Source organism: Xenopus tropicalis, chromosome 8, assembly GCF_000004195.4.
Source record: "Xenopus tropicalis strain Nigerian chromosome 8, UCB_Xtro_10.0, whole genome shotgun sequence".
Lineage (NCBI taxonomy): Eukaryota > Metazoa > Chordata > Amphibia > Anura > Pipidae > Xenopus > Xenopus tropicalis.
In genome coordinates, this window is record NC_030684.2 from 143064856 (window position 1) to 143091114 (window position 26259).

The window sequence follows — 26259 nt, forward strand, 5'->3', positions numbered from 1 at the left end:
CAGGGGGTTCAGACAGGGGGATGCTGGGAGTTGGAGTTGAGCAATGCTGGAAGGCCGTAGCTGCTTTGTATCCCTGGAGAAGGCACAGGATTGGTTAGTTACTGTAGGGGAGGAGTCTGGGCTCTAGCAGATGCACCATCAGCATATTTACAGCACAAAGCTTTCTGGCTGCCTCTGCAGTTTACAGCGGTTGCTATGACAACCTGTGTGTGTGGTTGTTCCAAGGCACTCCCTGTTCCCGTGGTAACAGAGTAGCGCAGAAAATCCCATATCAGGTGAGTGTGTTTGTCCTCTCAGCTGTGTCATGTTGTGCCCCTGCCTGTGATTGGATCCTGGCACAGTGTTGCTATAGGGGGGTAATGGGGCAGGAGCAGGGACTTCAATAAGGAGGGAGGGGGCACTGCAACTCCTGGGTGTCCCAGAGATATCAGGGGGTTCACTGGGTGCTGACTGTTATACAGATAGCTAGAATCCCAGCCATAAAGCAGGGCAGGACTGCTGCTTACAATGGGGGGATCAGATAGGGATTTTTTTATTGGTATAAACTTAACAAATAATAAATCTTTCAAAACAAACAAAACAATGTACAACTATTTACAAACTGTAAGCAAAGAAATTAGCCATTTTGACTTGAAATTGCCTTTCCATTGCCCATGAAATAAAGCACTTGCATTCAATACATATCCCATTCCCCACACAAACCAAAAGAGGACAAACTGCAATTTCAAAAAAACAAAAACAACTTGCCGGCAGTAGCGCTGAGGTGATGGCGCCCATTCATAACATTCAAATGTACCTACAAGATTTCCCCCAGAAAAGCCGGTACAAACTGTCCTAATGGCAAGGAGAAGGACAAGGACACTCACAGATTGATATTTCTCCATTTTGAGGTATTTGAGGTGCAGCGTCTGATCTCCCTTTCCTTCAGGAAACCCAAATCGGCCACCACAGACTTCACTATAAGGTCAATAACAACATCCTCCTGGCCGAGTGATCTCCTACAGCGGGATTGCCATAGGTGGTACCTCATTACTGATATTATCATGTACATGGATCCTGCATCCAGGGGGTGTGGGACAGACAGGATCCCATAGGCCGCATTGGCATAAGAGAGCTGCCTAATGTGTGGTACTTTGAGAGTCTCTGCCAACTGAAACCGCACAGTCTTTGTCACAGGGCAATCAACCAGAAAATGTTCCTGGGTCTCATTGGTGGCGCAGCCCCACGGGCACTCTCTGTCTGCAATGTTTAAATAGCTCAGATTGCCCCTGACAAAAAGCCTTCCCTGAAGGGCGAGCCAGTTTAGATCAAAGTATTTGGGGGGCACCCTTCTGTCATTGAGCCACCGGAGGCTCTGGGAAAGAATGTTCCCCACACAGTCTTTTAAGGCCAAGGGGACAATGAAATAGGTTCCCAGGATTCTCTGATAGATCTGCCTTCTCGCAACAGAACCCAGCTCCCAATTCCAATGTCCCACTTTCTCAAAAGCTTCAGCCCCAACTCAAGATGCGGAGGGAGTTGTCTCCCGCGCACCCGGACTGTCTTCACGCTACCGCCAAGCACCCAATCTCCCACCAGAGGCAATACCCAACGCCTGACGCAACATTCCCACAGGGAATCAGTTCTTTGGCCCAGGCACCCAAAGTTGGACTTCAGGAAGATGGAGCCAAAGAAAGCCACTGGGCATAGCATGCCCAACCCTCCCTCTTTCCTCTGCAGGTAAGTGACACCCCTTTTTACTGGATTCAGCCTGCTCCCCCAGATTAACTGGAAGAACAGACTGTGGATCCGAGCATAGAGAGCTTCAGGCAGCGGATACACATAGGAAACAAACAGAAAGATAGGGACCAGGTAAGTCTTCACGAGCTTCACCCTTTCACTGTAGGACAGCCTCCACTGCTTCCATCGCTGTACTTTAGCATTCCCGGCATCCAACTTCTCTTCCCAGTTTTGCCTACAGTCATCTCCCTTCCCAAATTTGATTCCCAAGATTCTAATCTGAGTTGGGGCAACTGAGAATTCCCGGAGCGGAAAAGCCGGCTCCTCGTCTAATGACCAAAAAGCTTGAGACTTATCCATGTTGACCAGAGACCCGGAGGCCTCTGAGTAACTTCTGATCGTCTCGGACAGCACTCCCACATCCTCCGGACAAGAGACTGCTACCGTGACATCATCCGCGTAGGCTACTGACCTGAGGGGCTGGCTACAGGGAACAGAGAGACCCTTTATTCCACCCGCCTGCAAACGCCTTAAAAAAGGATCGATCGCAAAAACATACAGCAAAGGGCTTAAAGGGCACCCCTGTCTCACCCCGGCCCCGACCTCAAAGTTCTCACCTCGCCACCCATTGATAAGTGGAAAGCTTACGGCCCCTTTGTACAAAGCTGATAGCCACCTAATGAATGTTCCCGGGATGCCATACTTTGCCAAAACGGCCCACAGATACTCATGATCCACTCGATCAAAGGCCTTAGCCTGGTCCAGAGACAGGAAGTAGCACCCGATGTTTTGGACTTTGCATAGTTCCAAGGCTTCCCTTATAGTAAGGATCGCCTCGAATATGCTCCGCCCTTTCACCGTGCAGGACTGGACAGGAGATAATAAAGTGCCTGAAAACAAAATCAGTCTAGTAAAAAGTATCCGTGCGAGAAGCTTCCTATCAGTGTTGAGAAGGGCAATCGGCCTCCAGTTCTCAACCCGCTGCGGATCCTTACCTTTAGACAGCAAGATCAAGGAGGATTCTCTCATAGAGGGGGGCAAGATACCCCCTTCCAGGCAGTCTCTAAAGACCTCTACAAGAACCGGAGCCAGCTGGTCTTTAAATTTCTTATAAAATTCGGCTGTAAGGCCGTCCGGTCCTGGAGCCTTCTTTTTAGCAAGGCAATCAATGGCAGCTTTGACCTCGTCCTCCGTGATCTCAGCTGTCAAAGGCTCAAAGTCCAAATTGGTCACATCAGGCCCTGGGGTTGCCTCCAGGAAGGATGAAGTCCTCCCCTTATCCAAAGCCTTGGCCCGGAACAGAGAAGCGTAGAAGCCTTTCACAACCCCAAGGATGCCCTCCCTGGATGTCTGTAACTCACCCTTGGGGTCGATCAGACCGGTGATAAGCTTCCGCCCAACATTCTCCCGGCAGTTTAAAAAGGGGTCCGGAGAGCGAAAACTCCCATAATCCCTTTCCTGCACAAGAGATTTGTAGCGGCTGTACTGACATTCTCTGATCTGGGCTTTCAGCTGGGTGATCTTTGACCCCTCCACCCCATCCGAAATAGAGGACTCCAGCTTCTTTAAGAGAGTCAGGTACTTCTTATACCGATTACCCTCCCTGCGTACAGATAGCTTACGGAAGAAAGTCCGGAATGAGCGCTTGACATCCTCCCACCACGATGACACAGAGTCATAGAAATCAACCCTCCCGAACTGGTGCTGAAGAAGAGCCTCAAAAGACTTCCCTACTGACTCGCCCTCCAGGGAATCTGAGCTTAATCGCCACAGGCCCTTGCCCTTTGCTGGAACTGACAAGGTCCCCACCGTAAAGGAAAGTGTCAGGTGGTCTGAGTATTCAACCCCAACCTCTCTAACATCAGTAAATTCCTCACCCATCCTGACAAAAGCCATATCCAAGCGGCTACTCCTACCCCCGCACCTGTAAGTGTGCGTCGCTCTCCGGCCCTCCCAGGTGGCAACACCAACCAATCCAGCTTGCTGAACTAGTTGCTTAAAGAAAAAGCTTTCGGATTTCCCTAACCTTCCTGACCGATCTTCTGGTCTAAGGACTTGGTTGAAATCACCACCAAAGATGACAGAGAGCGACGTGTGCAAATAGGGTCTAATTTCAGCCAGCAGAGCCCTCCTGCCTGACATGGACTGTGGCCCATAGATATTAATAAGGCGAAATCGCCTGCCATTTAAGGTTACATCCAACAACAAACAACGCCCCACCTGAACCTCTAGGAGACGATGTACTCTAATATTGAGGCCACCTCGAAATAATATCGCTACTCCGCCACATGGCTCCTCCGCAATGGACCAAAAAGAAGGCCCATGTCGCCAGTCAGCCCTTGCCTTTCTCAGATCCGCCTGAGTAGTGAGACGGGTTTCCTGAAGGAAAAACACCTCAGCGTCTGAGTTAGCCAGACTTTCAAATGCCAAAAATCTGGCTCGCTGGGTTCTAACACTGCACACATTAGATGTTAAAAACCTAATTGGAGACACTGCCATCATGAACGTTTGTCATGGATTGTCCCTTCCTTCCTTTAGCTGAAGAACCAACTGCATCACCATAACGCTTCACCTGGGGACCTAAGTGCAGTTGCTCCTCATCACCATCACTAGCAGGGTTTTTAACCAGAGTTTGGGAATTTCTTGCAGTTCCCCCAGTACCTTTTTTTTTGACTGGTTGTTCACCTCCTTCCCTAGATCTTTTCTTTGAAGCCAGTTGAATGTCCATATCCTCCTGCTCAGATTCCCTTTGATTCACACTGGCTTCTTCTCTCTCCATCCTCTCCAACTCCTCTTGCTCTTCCCTCTCTGCCCTGTCACCCCAGGTCTCAGAATTACCATCTAGTACTGAGAATTTATTCCCAGTACTAATAGAGAAGGGATTTACTGCTGAGGGACCTTCTCCAGGATCTAATTGATGGGCATACTTTTTAGATTTTTTATTTTTTGTTTTTTTCCAACCATCCTCTGCCTCAACATCAACTGCCACCTTCCTTTCCCTTGTTCTGACTTCCTTCTCCGGTTTCTTTACACTTCTCTGAACATTTGTTGGCTGCCTAACTCTCTGTCTCCTGGGTGCGACCTCTTGCTGTACTTGCACTTTCTTTGGCTGCAGCTCCCCTTTCCCTTGTCCCTGCCCCCTTTTCCCTTGTCCCTGCCCCCCTTCCCTTTGTTCCTGCCCCCCCTTCCCTTGTCCCTGCCCCCCTTCCCTTGTTCCTGCCCCCCCTTCCCTTGTCCCTGCCCCCTTCCCTTTGTTCCTGCCCCCCTTCCCCTTGCCCTGCTCCCCTTCCCCTTGCCCCTGCTCTCCATCCACTGGCTCCTGCTCTCCATCCACTGGCTCCTGCTCTCCATCCACTGGCTCCATTACCTTCCTCATCTCTCTGTCTATCTCAGGGAAGAGTCTGACTATGTTATGGTATGCCTCGGGACACCTCCTGTGGGAATGCCCCATTCTGTTGCACAGGTTGCACCTCACACGGTTACAGCTGTTTGCCTCGTGCCCCACAGCATTACAGAGCGCACACCTTAGTACAGTACAGGCTTTTGCCAGATGATCTCTGGCCCCACACTTAAAGCACCTCCTGGGCTGGCCTACATAGAAACAAGTGCCCTTTTCCTTCCCTATAAAAAAAGAATTGGGCAGATGGGTGGGTACATTGCCTGTCACGTTAAGTTTAACCTGGGTGCGCCAACCACCGCCCCAGACATTATCCTCATCAAATATTTTTACCAAGGGAGACACAACTGTACATTGGCGCTGCAACCAGACCAAAATATCCTCCTGGGGAATTGCATCATTTTTCATCATTATAGTGATGTTCTTGGTCTCTGGCTTGGTCATTGGGATGACAATTAAATTCTCCCAGTCCGGGTGTCCTGCTCTTTTCTGCAAATTATAAATCCGCCAGAAATGGTCTAAAACCTCAGGCAACTTAAAGGTGATGTCGTACTCTGATTCTGTCTGGCCAATTACGGCTGACAAGTCATCTGAGGAAAATCCCATCCCATCCAATAGCACTTTGCGTACAAAGAACCGCCTTGGAGGGGCTCCCTCTTTATTGCCCTCCCACTTTACCTTAACCCAATTCTTTCTCTTAAAGGGATCATTATCAGAGAAATCAGGAACTGGAAAAGCCGCCTTTTCTCCCAAAAATTTGTTGGATTTGCCTGGCCACCCACCTGCACTGACTCCACCTCTACTGCTTCTGAAGGACCTTGATCTACCTGACCCTGTCTAACTTCCGCCAATACATGAGCAGCACCGACACCCATAGCCCCTCCCACCTCCCCACCTTGAACCCCTCCACATTCCCTCTCCGTTCCTCCAGCACCTGGCACAGCCTCACTCACCCGCACATGCCCAACGGACACAGGGGCTTGCACTTCATTCACCCGCTCATGCCCACCTGACACAGAAGCTTGCACTTCATTCACCTCATTCACCCCACTCTCCACCCTCTCACTTGCTTTCACACAGGAAGAAGTGTTAGTTGGAGCAATGTCCATTTTCTCAGTTTGCAGATCTTCTTCTCTCGCTTCCGACACAGTTCCAACTGGATCACAAGTTCCTCCTCGTTGCGCTTTCCCACTGCCACTCTGGTGTATGGGATTTGCCATTACTTTGCCTTGTGCTTTAGGCAACTCTGGGAAATCCTGATCCGATAACAGTTCAAAAGTCTGGTCCTGCTTCCCAACATTAACTTTAAAGGTTTTTTCCTCCGATCTCTTCTTCTCCTGATCATCCACATCCTGCTGATTAAAGGCCATATTTTGCCAGTTGACCCTCCCCTGCCGTTTCTGCACTCTGGGGGGTAATGGCTTTACAAAATCCGCTTCGCTCTCAGATGACGCGGGGCTATTAGAGGTGCTCGCCTGATAAGGCTTTCTCAAAGCCGGTTTTGCTGCCGGTTTTGCTGCTGATTTTGCTGCCGGGCTGCGGACATTGGCTGCCATGTCTGCAAATCTCTGCCTGTTCTGGTAAACTTCCTTCCAGGGCCCGACCTCCTTATACAGCTCGGCAATCTGCTGTTCTATCCCAGCGAGCTCCTTGCCCAGTTCATCCCATTTGTTTTTATTAGTAGCATTCACTTTGCCTTCAGAAACTGCCATCCTGTTTGTAAAATATTTCAATGACAGCTGCACAGATTTCTTTCTGTTTTGTAAAGTAGCCAGTTCTTTCAAAGCATCAGCCACTCTTTCTGCAGTTATTGTTTCTTTAACTTCCCCTTTAAATCTTCCCTGCTTCTGGACAGCACCTTTACATGCAGCTCCTTTAATTGGCTTATGCACAATGCTGGTTCCAGGGCTCGCACCAGGGCTGCTGCCTTCTGAGCTCAGGGGAACTGGGGCAATGGTGGGAACTTCCTCCCCTCTCTCCTCTCCGCTGCTACAGGCGCTGGCTGCCCCATGGGCCGGAGATGTGGGTGTACCAGTGCCAGGACTGGCGGCTGCACCCGGGGCCCCACTCTCCTGGCAAGCCGGCTGGGATACACACACAGAAGAGTGGATTGCTGATTCCTCCCCCGCCCCCACATGGCCAACTGATTCCAGCTGAGCTGCTGGAGAAGCTGCTGGGTTACAGGCCGGGGGTCCCTGCTGCTCACAGCTCTCACTCACACGCTGCTGGGGGGGATTCTGACAAAGGTTGGAATCACTTTGCGCAGTTTCATTATTATCAGTTTGTGTTACAGACACAGGTTTATTTACAGGCTCAGTCTCACTCACTGCCGGCAGCTCAGTAACAAACTCTGAATGAATTAAAGGCACAGTTTGTATTTCCATACCTTTGTGTTTGTGCTGCTTTATTTCTTCCTCAGATGCCAACTGTTGCTTCACTTGCTTTCCATCCACTTTTCCCTTTACCAAAGGATCAGCATTAGCCGCTCTAGGTGGGGTGATCTTTCCCTGGGGGGCCCCTCTGCGGGCTTCCACCTCCTGAGCACGGGCTGCTGCTGCATTTCTCTGCCTTTGCCTCCTGGTCTCTTCCACAGACTTCTCCACTTCCATCTCACTCTCGCTGCTGGTTTTCCCCCTAGGTGTTCTTGGGGTCCCAACAGACGATGATCTGAGTCTTGGCCTTGCACTTACAGCCACATGGCTAGGCCCCAAAGCCTGGGCCTCAGTTTTGCGGGCAGCCCGACCAGCCCTAGCAGGGCCTGGGCTTGCTCCAGACATCCACAGACCTCACTGAAACACGTCTGCTTACAATGGGGATCAGATAGGATCTGTGCCACTGTGACAGAATGCTCTGTTATACAGATAGCTAGAATCTCAGCCATAAAGCAGGGCAGGACTGCTGCTTACAATGGGGGGATCAGATAGGATCTGTGCCACTGTGACAGAATGCTCTGTTATACAGATAGCTAGAATCTCAGCCATAAAGCAGGGCAGGACTGCTGCTTACAATGGGGGGATCAGATAGGATCTGTGCCACTGTGACAGAATGCTCTGTTATACAGATAGCTAGAATCTCAGCCATAAAGCAGGGCAGGACTGCTGCTTACAATGGGGGGGGATAGGATCTGTGCCACTGTGACAGAATGCTCTGTTATACAGATAGCTAGAATCCCAGCCATAAAGCAGGGCAGGGCTGCTGCTTACAATGGGGGGATCAGATAGGATCTGTGCCACTGTGACAGAATGCTCTGTTATACAGATAGCTAGAATCTCAGCCATAAAGCAGGGCAGGACTGCTGCTTACAATGGGGGGATCAGATAGGATCTGTGCCACTGTGACAGAATGCTCTGTTATACAGATAGCTAGAATCTCAGCCATAAAGCAGGGCAGGACTGCTGCTTACAATGGGGGGGGGGGGATAGGATCTGTGCCACTGTGACAGAATGCTCTGTTATACAGATAGCTAGAATCTCAGCCATAAAGCAGGGCAGGACTGCTGCTTACAATGGGGGGGATCAGATAGGATCTGTGCCACTGTGACAGAATGCTCTGTTATACAGATAGCTAGAATCTCAGCCATAAAGCAGGGCAGGACTGCTGCTTACAATGGGGGGGATAGGATCTGTGCCACTGTGACAGAATGCTCTGTTATACAGATAGCTAGAATCTCAGCCATAAAGCAGGGCAGGACTGCTGCTTACAATGGGGGGGATCAGATAGGATCTGTGCCACTGTGACAGAATGCTCTGTTATACAGATAGCTAGAATCTCAGCCATAAAGCAGGGCAGGACTGCTGCTTACAATGGGGGGATCAGATAGGATCTGTGCCACTGTGACAGAATGCTCTGTTATACAGATAGCTAGAATCTCAGCCATAAAGCAGGGCAGGACTGCTGCTTACAATGGGGGGATCAGATAGGATCTGTGCCACTGTGACAGAATGCTCTGTTATACAGATAGCTAGAATCTCAGCCATAAAGCAGGGCAGGACTGCTGCTTACAATGGGGGATCAGATAGGATCTGTGCCACTGTGACAGAATGCTCTGTTATACAGATAGCTAGAATCTCAGCCATAAAGCAGGGCAGGACTGCTGCTTACAATGGGGGGATCAGATAGGATCTGTGCCACTGTGACAGAATGCTCTGTTATACAGATAGCTAGAATCTCAGCCATAAAGCAGGGCAGGACTGCTGCTTACAATGGGGGGATCAGATAGGATCTGTGCCACTGTGACAGAATGCTCTGTTATACAGATAGCTAGAATCTCAGCCATAAAGCAGGGCAGGACTGCTGTAAAACCACATTTACAATATGTCAGTTTAGGACACAAGGGGGAGTTGACATTAACCCCGTGTGGCACTTTCTCCCGGCACAGCAGTTCCAACATGGCGTCTCCTCGCTGTCAGTGGACGTGGAACCCGGTGGCCCAGAATGACTTGTTTGCCCGCGCCTTTCACACCTGCACGGCTATAAGGGACAAGCTGTATATTTATGGGGGGGTAAAGTCTGGGGAGCCCAAGGAACCCCCCCTTGGGGACATGGTGCTGTTGGACCCAGAGCAGGAGCTGGCACAGGCGGTGTCAGTAGAGAGTGGATTTAGGAGGAGCCACCATGACGGGGCCCTATTGGGGGACAGGTGGCTGTGTGTGGCCGGGGGCTGGGACGGAACCCGCAGGGTCTCTTCTGTTTTCAGCTACGACTCAGTGGAAGGGGAGTGGGCACTGTGGGCGGAAGGGCCAACTAACAACCCCCCGGTGGGGCTCAGCAGCCATACCTGCACCAAGATCAGCGACTATGAGCTCCGCGTGATTGGCCGGGAGGGAGGGTCACGCACCCAGAGACGATACGCCAGCGTGTACTCCCTGCGGGTCAACCCCAGCACCAGAACCTACTGGCAAGTACTGCCTTAATATCCTATTATATAGGAAATAAATACCCAAGGGGTTCCCTGTATAACTCAGCCTGCAGCCTTGTGCCTTTATATGGGGGGCACAGAACCCCTCAGTGACTGCTAATATCCTTATCATTTACAGTAGGGGGTACATTATCCCTTATAATACATGAGTGATACTCAGAGTTCCCTGTATAACTCAGCCTGCAGCCTTGTGCCTTTATATGGGCACAGAACCCCTCAGTGACTGCTAATATCCTTATCATTTACAGTAGGGGGTACATTATCCCTTATAATACATGAGTGATACTCAGAGTTCCCTGTATAACTCAGCCTGCAGCCTTGTGCCTTTATATGGGGGGCACAGAACCCCTCAGTGACTGCTAATATCCTTATCATTTACAGTAGGGGGTACATTATCCCTTATAATACATGAGTGATACTCAGAGTTCCCTGTATAACTCAGCCTGCAGCCTTGTGCCTTTATATGGGGGGCACAGAACCCCTCAGTGACTGCTAATATCCTTATCATTTACAGTAGGGGGGTACATTATCCCTTATAATACATGAGTGATACTCAGAGTTCCCTGTATAACTCAGCCTGCAGCCTTGTGCCTTTATATGGGGGGCACAGAACCCCTCAGTGACTGCTAATATCCTTATCATTTACAGTAGGGGGTACATTATCCCTTATAATACATGAGTGATACTCAGAGTTCCCTGTATAACTCAGCCTGCAGCCTTGTGCCTTTATATGGGGGGCACAGAGCCCCTCAGTGACTGCTAATATCCTTATCATTTACAGTAGGGGGTACATTATCCCTTATAATACATGAGTGATACTCAGAGTTCCCTGTATAACTCAGCCTGCAGCCTTGTGCCTTTATATGGGGGGCACAGAACCCCTCAGTGACTGCTAATATCCTTATCATTTACAGTAGGGGGTACATTATCCCTTATAATACATGAGTGATACTCAGAGTTCCCTGTATAACTCAGCCTGCAGCCTTGTGCCTTTATATGGGGGGCACAGAACCCCTCAGTGACTGCTAATATCCTTATCATTTACAGTAGGGGGTACATTATCCCTTATAATACATGAGTGATACTCAGAGTTCCCTGTATAACTCAGCCTGCAGCCTTGTGCCTTTATATGGGGGGCACAGAACCCCTCAGTGACTGCTAATATCCTTATCATTTACAGTAGGGGGTACATTATGCCTATTGCTGCCAGTCATGAAGTCGTTCCGCCCCCAGGTACAAGGAGGAGGTATCACGCACGGCGTCCCGCTCGGGCCACTCCGCCACATTGCTGCCGACTGACACAAAGCAAGGGAAGAAAGGCGGCTACTCGCTCTACGTGTTTGGAGGCCGGGACTCCGCCGCCATTGACATCGCAGGGGAGTGGAGCAAGGAGAAGATACACGTAGGGACACATTTAAATGAAACCCCCCCTGAATTTGTTTTTACTTGCCCTTTTATACAGTAGTTCAACATGCTTTTGCCGCAGCCAAGCCATAGGTGGTGGCGCTGTTCCACTGCTCCCTATGGGAATGGGTTAGCCTCTCGCTAGGTGGGCGCTGGTACTGCAAGCGGCAGGGGTAACTCAACCAACTATGGAAACTTTCTTTTCAAGACAGAAGCCAATGCTCTGCTATAAATATGTATCCAGACCAGGGCAGGGGGGGGGGGGATGCTGGACCAGGGAGGGGACTAGCTAACTGCAACTCCGCCCATTCCTAGGTGAGTGCAACCCCCTGCCCGCGGCTGACAGAACAACTCGCCCGACTCGTCGCTACAGAGGGAGCCGCCCGTTCAGCCCCTAAAAGCCTCCGGCACCAGTCCTGCGCTGTGATTGGGCCGTTCCTGGTCGTCTATGGGGGGGAGACACTGACCAAGAGCAGAGACGCAGTCTGCAACGACCTCTATATCTACGACACGCGTGAGTGGTTACAGAATGCCCTATTCCTAGCAACTTTTCAATTGGTCTTCATTTTTTATTTTGTATAGTTTTATCATTATTTCCCTTCTTCTGACTCTTTCCAGCTGTCAAATGGGGGTCACTGACCCCGGCAGCCAAACCCTATTGCTCTGTGAGGCTCCAGTTTTATTGTTATTGTTACTTTTTATTATTTATCTTTTTATTCAACCCCTCCCCTATTCACATACCCACCTCTCATTCAAACCTCTCCCTGGTTGCTAAGGTAATTTGAGCCCTAGCAACAGTATCTCTGACCCCGGCAGCCAAACCCTATTGCCCTGTGAGGCTCCAGTTTTATTGTTATTGTTACTTTTTATTATTTATCTTTTTATTTAGGCCCCTCCTCTATTCATATTCCTGTCTCTCTTTCAAATCGCTGCCTGGTTGCTAGGCTGAATTGGACCCTAGCAACCTGGCTTCTGAAATTCCAAACTGGAGAGCTGGTGAAAAAAAGGCTAAATATTTAAAAAATGACAAATAATAAAAAATGAAGACCAATTGCAATTTGTATTAGAATATTACTCTCTACATCATACTAACAGTTATTGTAAAGGTCTATTTGCTTTAGCCCCATTAAGCCCCTCCCTCCCCACAATCCATACCGTACTAGAGTGGGGTCTCTGTACAAGCTGGGCCATTGCTATGAGGGGTCCCAGACCCAGACTACCAGTGAAACAAACCCTATTACTTCCTTTTCCTTACAGGAACTTCCCCTCGGTGCTGGTCCCACTTCCCCGGATCAGAACGCCAGCACAAGCGAGTGGGTCACCGGATTTGCCTGCTCAACGACCGGCTCTACCTGGTGGGGGGCTTTGGGGCGGATGGGAAAACTCCCTGCCCAGAAATCTGCACCCTGGACATTCCGTGACTGCACCCAGACTGGCGAGCCTCACACTGTACCCACAGAGCCCCAGACTGTACCCACAGAGGCTTATGGGAAATGCGGCAAGAGGGGCGGTGCTACAGGGGATCGCCGGGGAAGTCTCTGTACCATCTGGGTTTGCACTAAAGCAATATAAAAACCAAACCATTCCATCATGTTTATTATAAGTCCATTATTACTGCAGTACATTACTCAGGCCACCAATACCCCTAATACCCCTCTATGGGGTAAAGCCCCCAAACCCTAAGCCCATAAAATGCCGGATATACCCCGTAGCTCCGCTGTACCCCTCCCTACATACAGCAGCCCCGTGCAGTTAATATACCCACACCCCCCAGCCATACAGAGCAGCCGCTACAGGAGTGGTAACAAGCATACTAATGGAAATATTGTTGTGAGGCTTTACTTACCCTTTACACACATAGTTGTTTCCAATAAGCAAACAGTGTATTGTACATCACAAATAACAAACACAGCCCGATGTTTGTCTCCCCATCGGGGCCCCAATTATTCTCTATAAATGCACAGCAATGGCTGCCCTACTGGTCTGAGACAATGAAAGCCAGAAGCCGATTGGTCACTTGATTTCCCCCATTAGCAACAAATCCTCTACTATAATTTCATATTAAATCTGGCCTAACTTCTGCACCCCTTTATCCTAATTGCAGCCTCGTTTTCCTTGTGTTATAGGGACCACCCCCCAGTTGGTTAGGCACCCCCCCCCCCCAGTTGGTTAGGCACCACCCCCCCCCCAGTTGGTTAGGCACCACCCCCCCAGTTGGATAGGGACCCTCCCCCCCAGTTGGATAGGGACCCTCCCCCCCAGTTGGATAGGGACCACCCCCCAGTTGGATAGGGACCACCCCCCAGTTGGATAGGGACCCCCCCCAGTTGGATAGGGACCCCCCCCCCCCCTGTCTGTCCCTGTGAGACACCCAAGGAGCCTTGCTGGGTGCCGCCTGTATCTGACAGTGGAAATGTTCAAGGTAAAATAAACCCGTTAAGTTAAAATAAATAAAAACCTTGGGACACGCCCCCAAAATAATGAACATGCAAATAAAGTTTAATAACTTGAAAAAAAAAAAAAAAAAAAAAACATTAGACAGTAGGTATCCCACAAGCCTTTGCAGGATAAGACTTGAGCCTACTTTCCTAAGGGTAAGCTGATTTAATTTCCCCAATACTCAGACAGGGAACTCTGATCATCTATACTGCTATTGGGCTGCTCTCTTTCCCATGGTGAGGGGGTGTGGCCTGCACATAACTGACAGGGTCAGACCTGCACTACAATTACTACATAGATATCATGCAATAGAGGACCCACCCACTAAAGACTTCTCAGTTGGGTTAAAGCCCCACCCCCCTGTTTGACCATGGGAAAGAGAGCAGCCCATAGGGGGAAATTAGATTCACTTACCCAGGGAACATGGAGACTGAAGCTTAATGAAATGTCCCAGGGGACTTGTCCTAATAATGACATACGGCCTATATGCACTATAAACGCCAATGCCAGGGGGTGGAGCCCTCCAGTTTGTTTGCACTACAACTCCCATCATCCCTGAGCTTTCAGCTTAATATGGAGTTGTGGTTCCAAACAGCTGTTAGAGCAGACCCCATCCCTGGGGTAAGGGGGTGGAACTAACATGACTGCAGAACGACTGGGACAAACTGGGAATTGGGTGGTGCCCGGACTAATAAGGCATCGCATGAAGCCCCGGGCAACTGCGGGGGCAAACGGTAGCCCAACTGCTGAAGTGCCCATAATGCATAAAGTCCACCAGAAGTCTCCTCGGGCCTAAGAGCATGAACTGGGAAAGGAAGGGGGGGTCTGTGCATGGTTGCGTCCAATCAGACAGGAGCCTGAGCTCACTCTGGGCAGACCGGGCACGGGCACGCTCTGTATCAGGACACAAGGACACCTGCAGAGCTGGGCTTGGAGCCGTCACTGTCCCCGCCCTCCTTGGGGGGCTGCTTGGCCTCATCCTCCCCCATGATCCGGATGTTGTGCTTCTCCCGGAACTCATTCAGCTCTCGGCCCTTGGTCTGTAGCTGTGTGCTCAGGGACTCCAGGATCTTGTTAATCTGCAGAGAGATGAGACGTGGGGGTTACGCTCAGAACTGGGGGGGGGGGGGGGGCAGCTACATGCCAGGGCCACCCAGTATCACCCAATGTAGCTCAGAATGGCAGGGCAAGAGCTGAATGCAACTGCCCAGGGCAGCCAATCACTTGTGTTTCATGTCTGTAGCCACACCCTAGCCAGTGTCAAGCTCCGCCCTCCCCAACTAACATTTACTTGGTCTTGAATGCTTTGATAAGGGGTAATTATATCTTAGGGCTGTTCTGCCCCAATAAGGGGTAATTATATCTTAGTTGGGATCAAGTACAGGTACTGTTTTATTATTACAGAGAAAAGGGAATCATTTAACCATTAAATAAACCCAATAGGGCTGTTCTGCCCCCAATAAGGGGTAATTATATCTTAGTTGGGATCAAGTACAGGTACTGTTTTATTATTACAGAGAAAAGGGAATCATTTAACCATGAAATAAACCCAATAGGGCTGTTCTGCCCCAATAAGGGGTAATTATATCTTAGTTGGGATCAAGTACAGGTACTGTTTTATTATTACAGAGAAAAGGGAATCATTTAACCATGAAATAAACCCAATAGGGCTGTTCTGCCCCAATAAGGGGTAATTATATCTTAGTTGGGATCAAGTACAGGTACTGTTTTATTATTACAGAGAAAAGGGAATCATTTAACCATTAAACCCAATAGGGCTGTTCTGCCCCAATAAGGGGTAATTATATCTTAGTTGGGATCAAGTACAGGTACTGTTTTATTATTACAGAGAAAAGGGAATCATTTAACCATGAAATAAACCCAATAGGGCTGTTCTGCCCCCAATAAGGGGTAATTATATCTTAGTTGGGATCAAGTACAGGTACTGTTTTATTATTACAGAGAAAAGGGAATCATTTAACCATTAAATAAACCCAATAGGACTGTTCTGCCCCAATAAGGGGTAATTATATCTTAGTTGGGATCAAGTACAGGTACTGTTTTATTATTACAGAGAAAAGGGAATCATTTAACCATTAAATAAACCCAATAGGGCTGTTCTGCCCCCAATAAAGGTTAATATGCCCTTTAATTAGGTGCCCACAAGGCAGAGCCTTACCTGCTCTTTATTATTCTCCAAAGCCGGAAGCACTTCCTTCACGGTGCGTTCCACCAGTACCCCCCCGACCATCCGGAAACACTTCCTGCCCTGCTCCACTTCCTTCAGGGTGTCGATAACCAACCTGCGGAGCGAGGGAGACGACTGTCAGTTAGTTAGGGAGATCTGCACTGGTTCCGACTACAGAACAAATGTAGCGTGCAACAGAGAGGAATAACGACCCTCGGGGAGAATCACATTGAAGGATTCTTCATTGCTGAACGACCTGTTTGCTAATGAGACTCACGTGTGTTCGTTAAGCTCCATCTCCAGTTCCGCTGCCTTGGACGCGAGACCTCGCTGCTCCTGGCGCAGGCGATTAAATCCAGCCACCACCTGTAGCAACAAACACAGAACGTACATATTAAACAAGGGTATTTGGCTTAACTTTCCCTTTAATGGCAACTCTTAAACAATGTGGGCAAACAGATCAGCCCAGCATTGGCTCATCTTCTTACAGGGGCCTATGGGGTCCAATATCCAGAAACCCTTTATCCATAATGTTCCATAGACTTCTTTTTTAATCACGTTAAAAAGTTATTTCCCTTTTCTCTGTAATAATAAAACAGTACCTGTACTTGATCCCAACTAAGATATAATTACCCCTTATTGGGGGCAGAACAGCCCTATTGGGTTTATTTCATGGTTAAATGATTCCCTTTTCTCTGTAATAATAAAACAGTACCTGTACTTGATCCCAACTAAGATATAATTACCCCTTATTGGGGCAGAACAGCCCTATTGGGTTTATTTAATGGTTAAACAATTCCCTTTTCTCTGTAATAATAAAACAGTACCTGTACTTGATCCCAACTTAGATATAATTACCCCTTATTGGGGGCAGAACAGCCCTATTGGGTTTATTTAATGGTTAAATGATTCCCTTTTCTCTGTAATAATAAAACAGTACCTGTACTTGATCCCAACTAAGATATAATTACCCCTTATTGGGGGCAGAACAGCCCTATTGGGTTTATTTAATGGTTAAATGATTCCCTTTTCTCTGTAATAATAAAACAGTACCTGTACTTGATCCCAACTAAGATATAATTACCCCTTATTGGGGCAGAACAGCCCTATTGGGTTTATTTCATGGTTAAATGATTCCCTTTTCTCTGTAATAATAAAACAGTACCTGTACTTGATCCCAACTAAGATATAATTACCCCTTATTGGGGCAGAACAGCCCTATTGGGTTTATTTAATGGTTAAATGATTCCCTTTTCTCTGTAATAATAAAACAGTACCTGTACTTGATCCCAACTAAGATATAATTACCCCTTATTGGGGGCAGAACAGCCCTATTGGGTTTATTTCATGGTTAAATGATTCCCTTTTCTCTGTAATAATAAAACAGTACCTGTACTTGATCCCAACTAAGATATAATTACCCCTTATTGGGGCAGAACAGCCCTATTGGGTTTATTTAATGGTTAAATGATTCCCTTTTCTCTGTAATAATAAAACAGTACCTGTACTTGATCCCAACTAAGATATAATTACCCCTTATTGGGGCAGAACAGCCCTATTGGGTTTATTTAATGGTTAAATGATTCCCTTTTCTCTGTAATAATAAAACACTAAGGTGCCCCAGTCCCATTGTTGAACCCCCTTCCAACTGAGGGATTATGGGATATCACTAACAGCTCAGTACCATAGCAACACTGCTACCAAGCTGGCTAGCAACAGTTTCTAGGAAGCAGAAGAGCCGGCTGCTCCTGGGCTGCTGTGGGAAGGCTATCAGGGATCCCAATAGGGAATGAATCTGAGTAAATGCCCAAGGAAGCCTGTTCCCACTGAGCTTATAATAGCACATGTGTCTATATAAGGGAATGAATGGCCATAATGAAAAAAGGGCTTTGGGCTTAGTTGCCCTTTAAACGGCCGGTTGGGGGGGGGGGGTACCGGCCGGGCAGACCCCCCAGCAGCCATTATGCCCACCATGCCCAGTACCTGCTCGGCCGCCACCTGCTTCGCTGCATTAGACGCCATCACGCTTCTCTCTCGCACTGCGCACCTTCTCCGCGCAGCGGAAGTCTATGCGTTCCGACGCCACTTCCGCCCGGGAAGTCCTGGCGGCGCCATGTTGAGAGAGGGAAAAGCATGACTGGAAGCGCCTGGTTGGTGGGGCGCATAAGCCGCGTCATAGTCGGGCCGTAGTAAGTGACGTCAACACATTGTGACAGCTGAGGCCTCCTGGGAAAGTGTGTGTGTCAGATATATCGCCGCTTCTTTATAGCCCGTGCGGGGGGGCTGCGTAATGCGATTGGCTAATGGGGTGTCCGGAAGTCTCTAAACTACAGATCCCAGAATGCTCAGCCAAAGCCCGGGGAGCTGACGTTAGCCTCCTGTTGTCATGTGACTACTCCCTAGTGCGCCTGTTATTGGTCAGCCACCATTTCTGGGGTTTCTCTGCCCAGATGCAGGTTAAATAAACATATATAACTACACTAGAGAATAACAAGTCAAATGGGGTTCATCTTGGGGTTCCCAGCTCATTCCCTATCTTGGTAAAGAGATTAAAGGGAAAGTAAAGTCTTAGCACTTAGTGTCTTGGACTAAATCTCCCAATCCTGTTTCCCATTTATTTCTTTATAGTTTTTAAATAAATTCTTCTTCTGCCTCTTTGCAGCTTTCAAATGGGGGTCACTGACCCCGGCAGCCAAACCCTATTGCTCTGTGAGGCTCCAGTTTTATTGTTATTGTTACTTTTTATTCCTTATCTTTCTATTCAGCCCCTCCCCTATTTATATACCCGCCTCTCATTCAAATCACTCCCTGGTTGCTAAGGTAATTTGAGCCCTAGCAACAGTATAACTGACCCCGGCAGCCAAACCCTATTGCTCTTTGAGGCTCCAGTTTTATTGTTACTTTTTATTCCTTATCTTTCTATTCAGCCCCTCCCCTATTTATATACCCGCCTCTCATTCAAATCACTCCCTGGTTGCTAAGGTAATTTGAGCCCTAGCAACAGTATAACTGACCCCGGCAGCCAAACCCTATTGCTCTGTGAGGCTCCAGTTTTATTGTTATTGTTACTTTTTATTCCTTATCTCTCTATTCAGCCCCTCCCCTATTCATATACCCGCCTCTCATTCAAATCACTCCCTGGTTGCTAAGGTAATTTGAGCCCTAGCAACAGTATAACTGACCCTGGCAGCCAAACCCTATTGCTCTGTGAGGCTCCAGTTTATTGTTATTGTTACTTTTTATTCCTTATCTTTCTATTCAGCCCCTCCCCTATTCATATGCCAGCCTCTCATTCAAATCACTCCCTGGTTGCTAAGGTAATTTGAGCCCTAGCAACAGTATAACTGACCCCGGCAGCCAAACCCTATTGCTCTGTGAGGCTCCAGTTTTATTGTTACTTTTTATTCCTTATCTTTCTATTCAGCCCCTCCCCTATTCATATACCAGTCTCTCATTCAATCCACTCCCTGGTTGCTAAGGTAATTTGAGCCCTAGCAACAGGAGAACTGACCCGTTTTATTGTTACTGTTACTTTATATCAATTACCTATCTATTCAGCCCCTCTCCTATTCATATTCCCTTCTCTCGTTCGAATCAAAGCCTGGTTGCTAGGGTACTTTGCACCCTAGCAACCAGGCAACTGAAACATGAAACCCAAATTCTTTTTTTTAATGAAATCATCCATACTTGTTATAAATGTATTTAAAAATCTGAGCTGTCAATCATATATTGCCTATATATCTATGCCTTCGGCATAGAGGCGGGGCAGGCAATATATGATTGACAGCTCAGATTTTTTCAATTACAATGACTTTTACTTTCCATTCAGCACTTCCTAGATATCACCACAGTGGGGCTGATTATCTGTCAGGCACCCCAGTGACTGGCCGGGGGGTAAATTACCTGCAGAGCTCACTGCCACCATTGCCTAGGTACCTCCCTTTGAGTGGGAGGGATTACGACTGTTCTGATTGGACTAAATCCCCCAATCATGTTTCCCATTTACAGGGTTAGACGACTGAGCGCCATGGCGAGTGCTGCCAAGCCCCTGATTGCGGTGTGCCAGATGACTTCTACGTCCGACAAGGAGAAGAATTTCGCCACGTGTTGGGGGCTGATCCGGGGGGCTGCGGCGCGGGGGGCCTGCATGGTGTTCCTGCCGGAAGCCTTTGACTATATTGGGGGCAACGCCGAGGAGACGCTGAGCCTGGCCGAGACCCTCCATGGGGACACTATCCAGCGTTACTCCCAGCTTGCCAGGTGGGTATGTGCCGATGCCCCGGGGATGGGGTGCAACCCCCCAGCTTTGCCCTATACAGTGTATATTCCTAACCCCCCCCCGTATCGCTGCTTTATACCAGGGAGTGCGGCCTTTGGCTTTCCCTGGGGGGATTCCACGAGAAAGGACCCAACTGGGACACGGACCGACGCATTTCCAATTCTCACGTGGTCTTGGACAATACAGGTAGGGCCACTGCACTTACAGCACAGTATTCTGGGGAAATGGGGGCGGAGAGAATTTAGCCACACCCACTCTTTCCTCTCCGGGTTCAGTAATGTTGCAGAAAGGTTCTGTCCCTCAACGTCCGTGTGTAAGGGGCTCATTGGCACAGCTGGTCTGTTATAGAATGGCCAATTCTAAGCAACTTTTCAATTGGTCTTCATTACTTATTTCGTAGAGTTTTCGAATTATTTTCCTTCTTCTTCTGCCTCTTTGCAGCTTTCAAATGGGGGTCACTGACCCCGGCAGCCAAACCCTATTGCTCTGTGAGGCTCCAGTTTTATTGTTATTGTTACTTTTTATTCCTTATCTTTCTATTCAGCCCCTCCCCTATTCATATACCCGCCTCTCATCCAAACCGCTCCCTGGTTACTACGGTCATTTGGACCCTAGTAACAAGATAGCTGTTATAACTCCAAACTGCAGAGCTGCTGAACAATTATTGAATTATTTAAAAAAACGGCAAGTAATAAAAAATGAAGACCAATTGCAAATTGTCTCAGAATATCCCTCTCTGCTCTCTATTAAAAGTTAAGTCAAAGCTGAGCATTTCCCATGTTCCTCTGACACAGGGCACATAGTATCCGTGTACCGCAAGGCTCACCTGTTTGACGTGGACTTACAGAACGGAGTGTCACTCAGGGAGAGCAGTTTCACCCTGCCCGGAGCGGAGATTATTCGCCCAATCAGCTCTCCAGCAGGAAAGGTAAGGAGCACTAGTTTGGGGGAGCAGTGCATTTCCAATCATCACACCCACTTCTCCCCTCTCATCCCTCGCCGGGAGCCTGCGCTGCAGTGCCATTCCTGACCAGCAGAGGGCACCGTGTTTCTGTGTAGCAGATACAATAGCTGAGACAGCACCAAGCGCAGGTTATACCGGCCGTACTGTTACACTGAGCCTGCGCTGCAGTGCCATTCCTGACCAGCAGAGGGCACAGTGTTTCTGTGTAGCAGATACAATAGCTGAGACAGCACCAAGCGCAGGTTATACCGGCCGTACTGTTACACTGAGCCTGCGCTGCAGTGCCATTCCTGACCAGCAGAGGGCACAGTGTTTCTGTGTAGCAGATACAATAGCTGAGACAGCACCAAGCGCAGGTTATACAGGCCGTACTGTTACACTGAGCCTGCGCTGCAGTGCCATTCCTGACCAGCAGAGGGCACAGTGTTTCTGTGTAGCAGATACAATAGCTGAGACAGCACCAAGCACAGGTTATACCGGCCGTACTGTTACACTGAGCCTGCGCTGCAGTGCCATTCCTGACCAGCAGAGGGCACAGTGTTTCTGTGTAGCAGATACAATAGCTGAGACAGCACCAAGCACAGGTTATACCGGCCGTACTGTTACACTGAGCCTGCGCTGCAGTACCATTCCTGACCAGCAGAGGGCACAGTGTTTCTGTGTAGCAGATACAATAGCTGAGACAGCACCAAGCGCAGGTTATACCGGCCGTACTGTTACACTGAGCCTGCGCTGCAGTGCCATTCCTGACCAGCAGGGGGCACAGTGTTTCTGTGTAGCAGATACAATAGCTGAGGAAGCACCAAGCACAGGTTATACCGGCCGTACTGTTACACTGAGCCTGCGCTGCAGTGCCATTCCTGACCAGCAGGGGGCACAGTGTTTCTGTGTAGCAGATACAATAGGTGAGACAGCACCAAGCACAGGTTATACAGGCCGTACTGTTACACTGAGCCTGCGCTGCAGTGCCATTCCTGACCAGCAGAGGGCACAGTGTTTCTGTGTAGCAGATACAATAGCTGAGACAGCACCAAGCACAGGTTATACCGGCCGTACTGTTACACTGAGCCTGCGCTGCAGTACCATTCCTGACCAGCAGAGGGCACAGTGTTTCTGTGTAGCAGATACAATAGCTGAGACAGCACCAAGCACAGGTTATACCGGCCGTACTGTTACACTGAGCCTGCGCTGCAGTGCCATTCCTGACCAGCAGGGGGCACAGTGTTTCTGTGTAGCAGATACAATAGCTGAGGAAGCACCAAGCACAGGTTATACCGGCCGTACTGTTACACTGAGCCTGCGCTGCAGTGCCATTCCTGACCAGCAGGGGGCACAGTGTTTCTGTGTAGCAGATACAATAGGTGAGACAGCACCAAGCACAGGTTATACAGGCCGTACTGTTACACTGAGCCTGCGCTGCAGTGCCATTCCTGACCAGCAGAGGGCACAGTGTTTCTGTGTAGCAGATACAATAGCTGAGACAGCACCAAGCACAGGTTATACCGGCCGTACTGTTACACTGAGCCTGCGCTGCAGTGCCATTCCTGACCAGCAGAGGGCACAGTGTTTCTGTGTAGCAGATACAATAGGTGAGACAGCACCAAGCACAGGTTATACAGGCCGTACTGTTACACTGAGCCTGCGCTGCAGTGCCATTCCTGACCAGCAGAGGGCACAGTGTTTCTGTGTAGCAGATACAATAGCTGAGACAGCACCAAGCACAGGTTATACCGGCCGTACTGTTACACTGAGCCTGCGCTGCAGTGCCATTCCTGACCAGCAGAGGGCACAGTGTTTCTGTGTAGCAGATACAATAGCTGAGACAGCACCAAGCACAGGTTATACCGGCCGTACTGTTACACTGAGCCTGCGCTGCAGTGCCATTCCTGACCAGCAGAGGGCACAGTGTTTCTGTGTAGCAGATACAATAGCTGAGACAGCACCAAGCACAGGTTATACCGGCCGTACCGTTACACTGAGCCTGCGCTGCAGTGCCATTCCTGACCAGCAGAGGGCACAGTGTTTCTGTGTAGCAGATACAATAGCTGAGACAGCACCAAGCACAGGTTATACCGGCCGTACCGTTACACTGAGCCTGCGCTGCAGTGCCATTCCTGACCAGCAGAGGGCACAGTGTTTCTGTGTAGCAGATACAATAGCTGAGACAGCACCAAGCGCAGGTTATACCGGCCGTACTGTTACACTGAGCCTGTGCTGCAGTGCCATTCCTGACCAGCAGGGGGCACAGTGTTTCTGTGTAGCAGATACAATAGCTGAGACAGCACCAAGCACAGGTTATACCGGCCGTACTGTTACACTGAGCCTGCGCTGCAGTGCCATTCCTGACCAGCAGAGGGCACAGTGTTTCTGTGTAGCAGATACAATAGCTGATGAGTAACAGCCATAATGTTATTTCTCCTATGCAGCTCGGCCTTGGGGTCTGTTACGACCTCCGCTTCCCAGAATTCTCCCTGGCACTGGCCCAAGCTGGAGCTGAGCTTCTCACTTACCCTTCTGCCTTCACCCTCACCACTGGGCTGGCACACTGGGAGGTTGGTATAGCATTTGTACTCCTGCCGGCAGTCGGTAACCCTAGCACCCTAATTGGATATAATTGTTCCCTACCAGGTATTGCTAAGAGCCCGCGCCATAGAAACCCAGTGCTACGTGGTTGCAGCGGCACAGACGGGCAGCCACAATCAGAAGCGGGCATCCTACGGACACGCCATGGTGGCAGACCCCTGGGGGGCGGTGATTGCCCAGTGCCAGGAAGGAACAGGAGTCTGTTACGCTGAGATCGACATTCCCTACGTGGAACGAGTGCGGCGGGAGATGCCGGTGCGGCGGCACCGAAGGGCAGATCTGTATGGGAAAATCTCCTTTAATAAACCTGACTGACCCCCCTAACGGATCAATGGTTTCCTGCTGTTACTGCACCTGTGGGGGGCAAATTCCTTCCCCCGACTGCTGAAATTCCTCAATTGCCCCTGGCAATGAATGTGACCGGGAATTCCCTGGTTATAGCACTGATTCTGCGCAGTAATTCCTAATAAACATGCTGAACTTTACTCTCTGAGTCTCCTGTTTCACTCACTGCCCTGCCAGGAGGGGGCGCTGCAGAGGGACTGAATACCCTACTGTACCCCCGCAGGAAGCTCCATACAATTCTATACCCACATATACGTTTATTGCAGTTGATTTGATAACAATAGTTGGGTTCTCGGCACATTTCTCGGTGGAGAATATACCATTTATACCATATGCCTGTATTTCCCCTTTAAAAGCCGCTATTGTATCGGACAAAAAGTAAGTCAAGCTTTGTATGAAATGGAATGAGATTGGAAGAAATATTATTGTAACGTCTTGCAGGGGGATTTGGTGATCCACCCAGTGACTTCTAATATCCTTATCATTTACAGTAGGGGGTACATTATCCCTTATAATACATGAGTGATACTCAGAGTTCCCTGTATAACTCAGCCTGCAGCCTTGTGCCTTTATATGGGGGGCACAGAACCCCTCAGTGACTGCTAATATCCTTATCATTTACAGTAGGGGGTACATTATCCCTTATAATACATGAGTGATACTCAGAGTTCCCTGTATAACTCAGCCTGCAGCCTTGTGCCTTTATATGGGGGGCACAGAACCCCTCAGTGACTGCTCATATCCTTATCATTTACAGTAGGGGGTACATTATCCCTTATAATACATGAGTGATACTCAGAGTTCCCTGTATAACTCAGCCTGCAGCCTTGTGCCTTTATATGGGGGGCACAGAACCCCTCAGTGACTGCTAATATCCTTATCATTTACAGTAGGGGGTACATTATCCCTTATAATACATGAGTGATACTCAGAGTTCCCTGTATAACTCAGCCTGCAGCCTTGTGCCTTTATATGGGGGGCACAGAACCCCTCAGTGACTGCTAATATCCTTATCATTTACAGTAGGGGGTACATTATCCCTTATAATACATGAGTGATACTCAGAGTTCCCTGTATAACTCAGCCTGCAGCCTTGTGCCTTTATATGGGGGGCACAGAACCCCTCAGTGACTGCTAATATCCTTATCATTTACAGTAGGGGGTACATTATCCCTTATAATACATGAGTGATACTCAGAGTTCCCTGTATAACTCAGCCTGCAGCCTTGTGCCTTTATATGGGGGCACAGAACCCCTCAGTGACTGCTAATATCCTTATCATATACAGTAGGGGGTACATTATCCCTTATAATACACGAGTGATACTCAGAGTTCCCTGTGTAAGATTATTAAAATAACCAAAGTCCTACAATATAGTGCGGCAAAGACATCACTGAACAATAAATGTAAAAAATGATTTGATATTGATTGGAAACAATTATATACATAAACATAAATCATAACGTAGATAAAAAGCATCAAACGAGACTACAATAAACACAAAAGCTTAGACAAAACAAATATAGTAGAATACACTACAAGTATACACAGTAACTTAACTAAACACACGACAATGAAACCAGAGGCCCAACCACCTACATAACAATAATATCCCACACCTTATAAACACCCTCTATGAAGCCTTAATCCTAGGGGATCACACAGCCTAAAGGTGCCCATACACGGGCCGGTTCTAGCTGCTGATATGGGACCCTTGGAACGACAGCTTATTGGCCCGTGTAGGGGCAGGAACAAGGGGCCTGGCAGACCAATATCTGGCCTGAAATTGGCCAGATATCGATCAGGCAGGTTAGAAAATTCAGTCGGATCGGGGACCGCCCCATTGAACCGACTGCCCCATTGAACCAACTGCCCCATTGGCGCCATTATAATTTGATTGTTTTGCCCCAGGGCCAAATGATCGAATTAGCCTACACGCTTCCCAATATCGCCTACCCGTAGGTGGGGATATCGGGTGAAGATCCGCTCGCTTGGCGATCTCGCCAAGTGAGCGAATCTCAAC

The 26259-nt window shown here is 48.8% G+C and overlaps 3 protein-coding genes across 5 annotated transcripts; 2 read left to right on the plus strand and 1 right to left on the minus strand.

Moving 5' to 3' along the window:
- The first annotated feature begins 188 nt into the window (after nt 1-188).
- Nucleotides 189-13026, plus strand: klhdc9 (kelch domain containing 9). Its single transcript, XM_004919344.4, has 5 exons — nt 189-275; nt 9495-10013; nt 11268-11436; nt 11754-11952; nt 12696-13026. The coding sequence occupies exons 2-5, from the start codon at nt 9505-9507 to the stop codon at nt 12857-12859; spliced, it is 1041 nt and encodes a 346-aa protein (XP_004919401.1). The 5' UTR covers nt 189-275; nt 9495-9504; the 3' UTR covers nt 12860-13026.
- Nucleotides 13027-13916: 890 nt separating this feature from the next.
- pfdn2 (prefoldin subunit 2) lies at nt 13917-18090 on the minus strand. Its single transcript, NM_001127022.1, has 4 exons — nt 18049-18090; nt 16343-16431; nt 16057-16180; nt 13917-14956 (listed from the first exon to the last, which is right to left on the minus strand). The coding sequence occupies exons 1-4, from the start codon at nt 18085-18087 to the stop codon at nt 14777-14779; spliced, it is 432 nt and encodes a 143-aa protein (NP_001120494.1). The 5' UTR covers nt 18088-18090; the 3' UTR covers nt 13917-14776.
- A 77-nt stretch (nt 18091-18167) lies between these two features.
- nit1 (nitrilase 1) lies at nt 18168-24376 on the plus strand. Of its 3 annotated transcripts, none has more exons than XM_002943112.5 (6): nt 18168-18254; nt 20074-20325; nt 20427-20530; nt 21139-21272; nt 23735-23860; nt 23937-24376. In XM_002943112.5, the coding sequence occupies exons 2-6, from the start codon at nt 20093-20095 to the stop codon at nt 24204-24206; spliced, it is 867 nt and encodes a 288-aa protein (XP_002943158.2). In that variant the 5' UTR covers nt 18168-18254; nt 20074-20092; the 3' UTR covers nt 24207-24376. The 3 variants fall into 3 exon arrangements, with proteins under 3 accessions (XP_002943158.2, XP_017952312.1, XP_004919402.1); XM_018096823.2 differs by having other exon boundaries at nt 18245-18299; XM_004919345.4 differs by lacking the exon at nt 18168-18254 and adding an exon at nt 18313-18521.
- Nucleotides 24377-26259: the final 1883 nt, after the last annotated feature.

Excerpts from the sequence above, each read along its gene's own strand:
- pfdn2 (NM_001127022.1), bottom strand. The coding sequence starts at position 18,087 with ATGGCGTCTAATGCAGCGAAGCAGGTGGCGGCCGAGCAG. Across the intron at positions 16,432-18,048 it reads AGCAGGTGGCGGCCGAGCAG|GTGGTGGCTGGATTTAATCG; the intron begins GTACTGGGCATG and ends TTGTTGCTACAG. Across the intron at positions 14,957-16,056 it reads TGGAGAATAATAAAGAGCAG|ATTAACAAGATCCTGGAGTC; the intron begins GTAAGGCTCTGC and ends ATCTCTCTGCAG.
- klhdc9 (XM_004919344.4), top strand. The coding sequence starts at position 9,505 with ATGGCGTCTCCTCGCTGTCAGTGGACGTGGAACCCGGTGGCCCAGAAT. Across the intron at positions 10,014-11,267 it reads CCCAGCACCAGAACCTACTG|GTACAAGGAGGAGGTATCAC; the intron begins GCAAGTACTGCC and ends TTCCGCCCCCAG. Across the intron at positions 11,953-12,695 it reads CCTCTATATCTACGACACGC|GAACTTCCCCTCGGTGCTGG; the intron begins GTGAGTGGTTAC and ends TTTTCCTTACAG.
- nit1 (XM_002943112.5), top strand. The coding sequence starts at position 20,093 with ATGGCGAGTGCTGCCAAGCCCCTGATTGCGGTGTGCCAGATGACTTCT. Across the intron at positions 20,326-20,426 it reads CGTTACTCCCAGCTTGCCAG|GGAGTGCGGCCTTTGGCTTT; the intron begins GTGGGTATGTGC and ends GCTTTATACCAG. Across the intron at positions 21,273-23,734 it reads TCAGCTCTCCAGCAGGAAAG|CTCGGCCTTGGGGTCTGTTA; the intron begins GTAAGGAGCACT and ends TCTCCTATGCAG.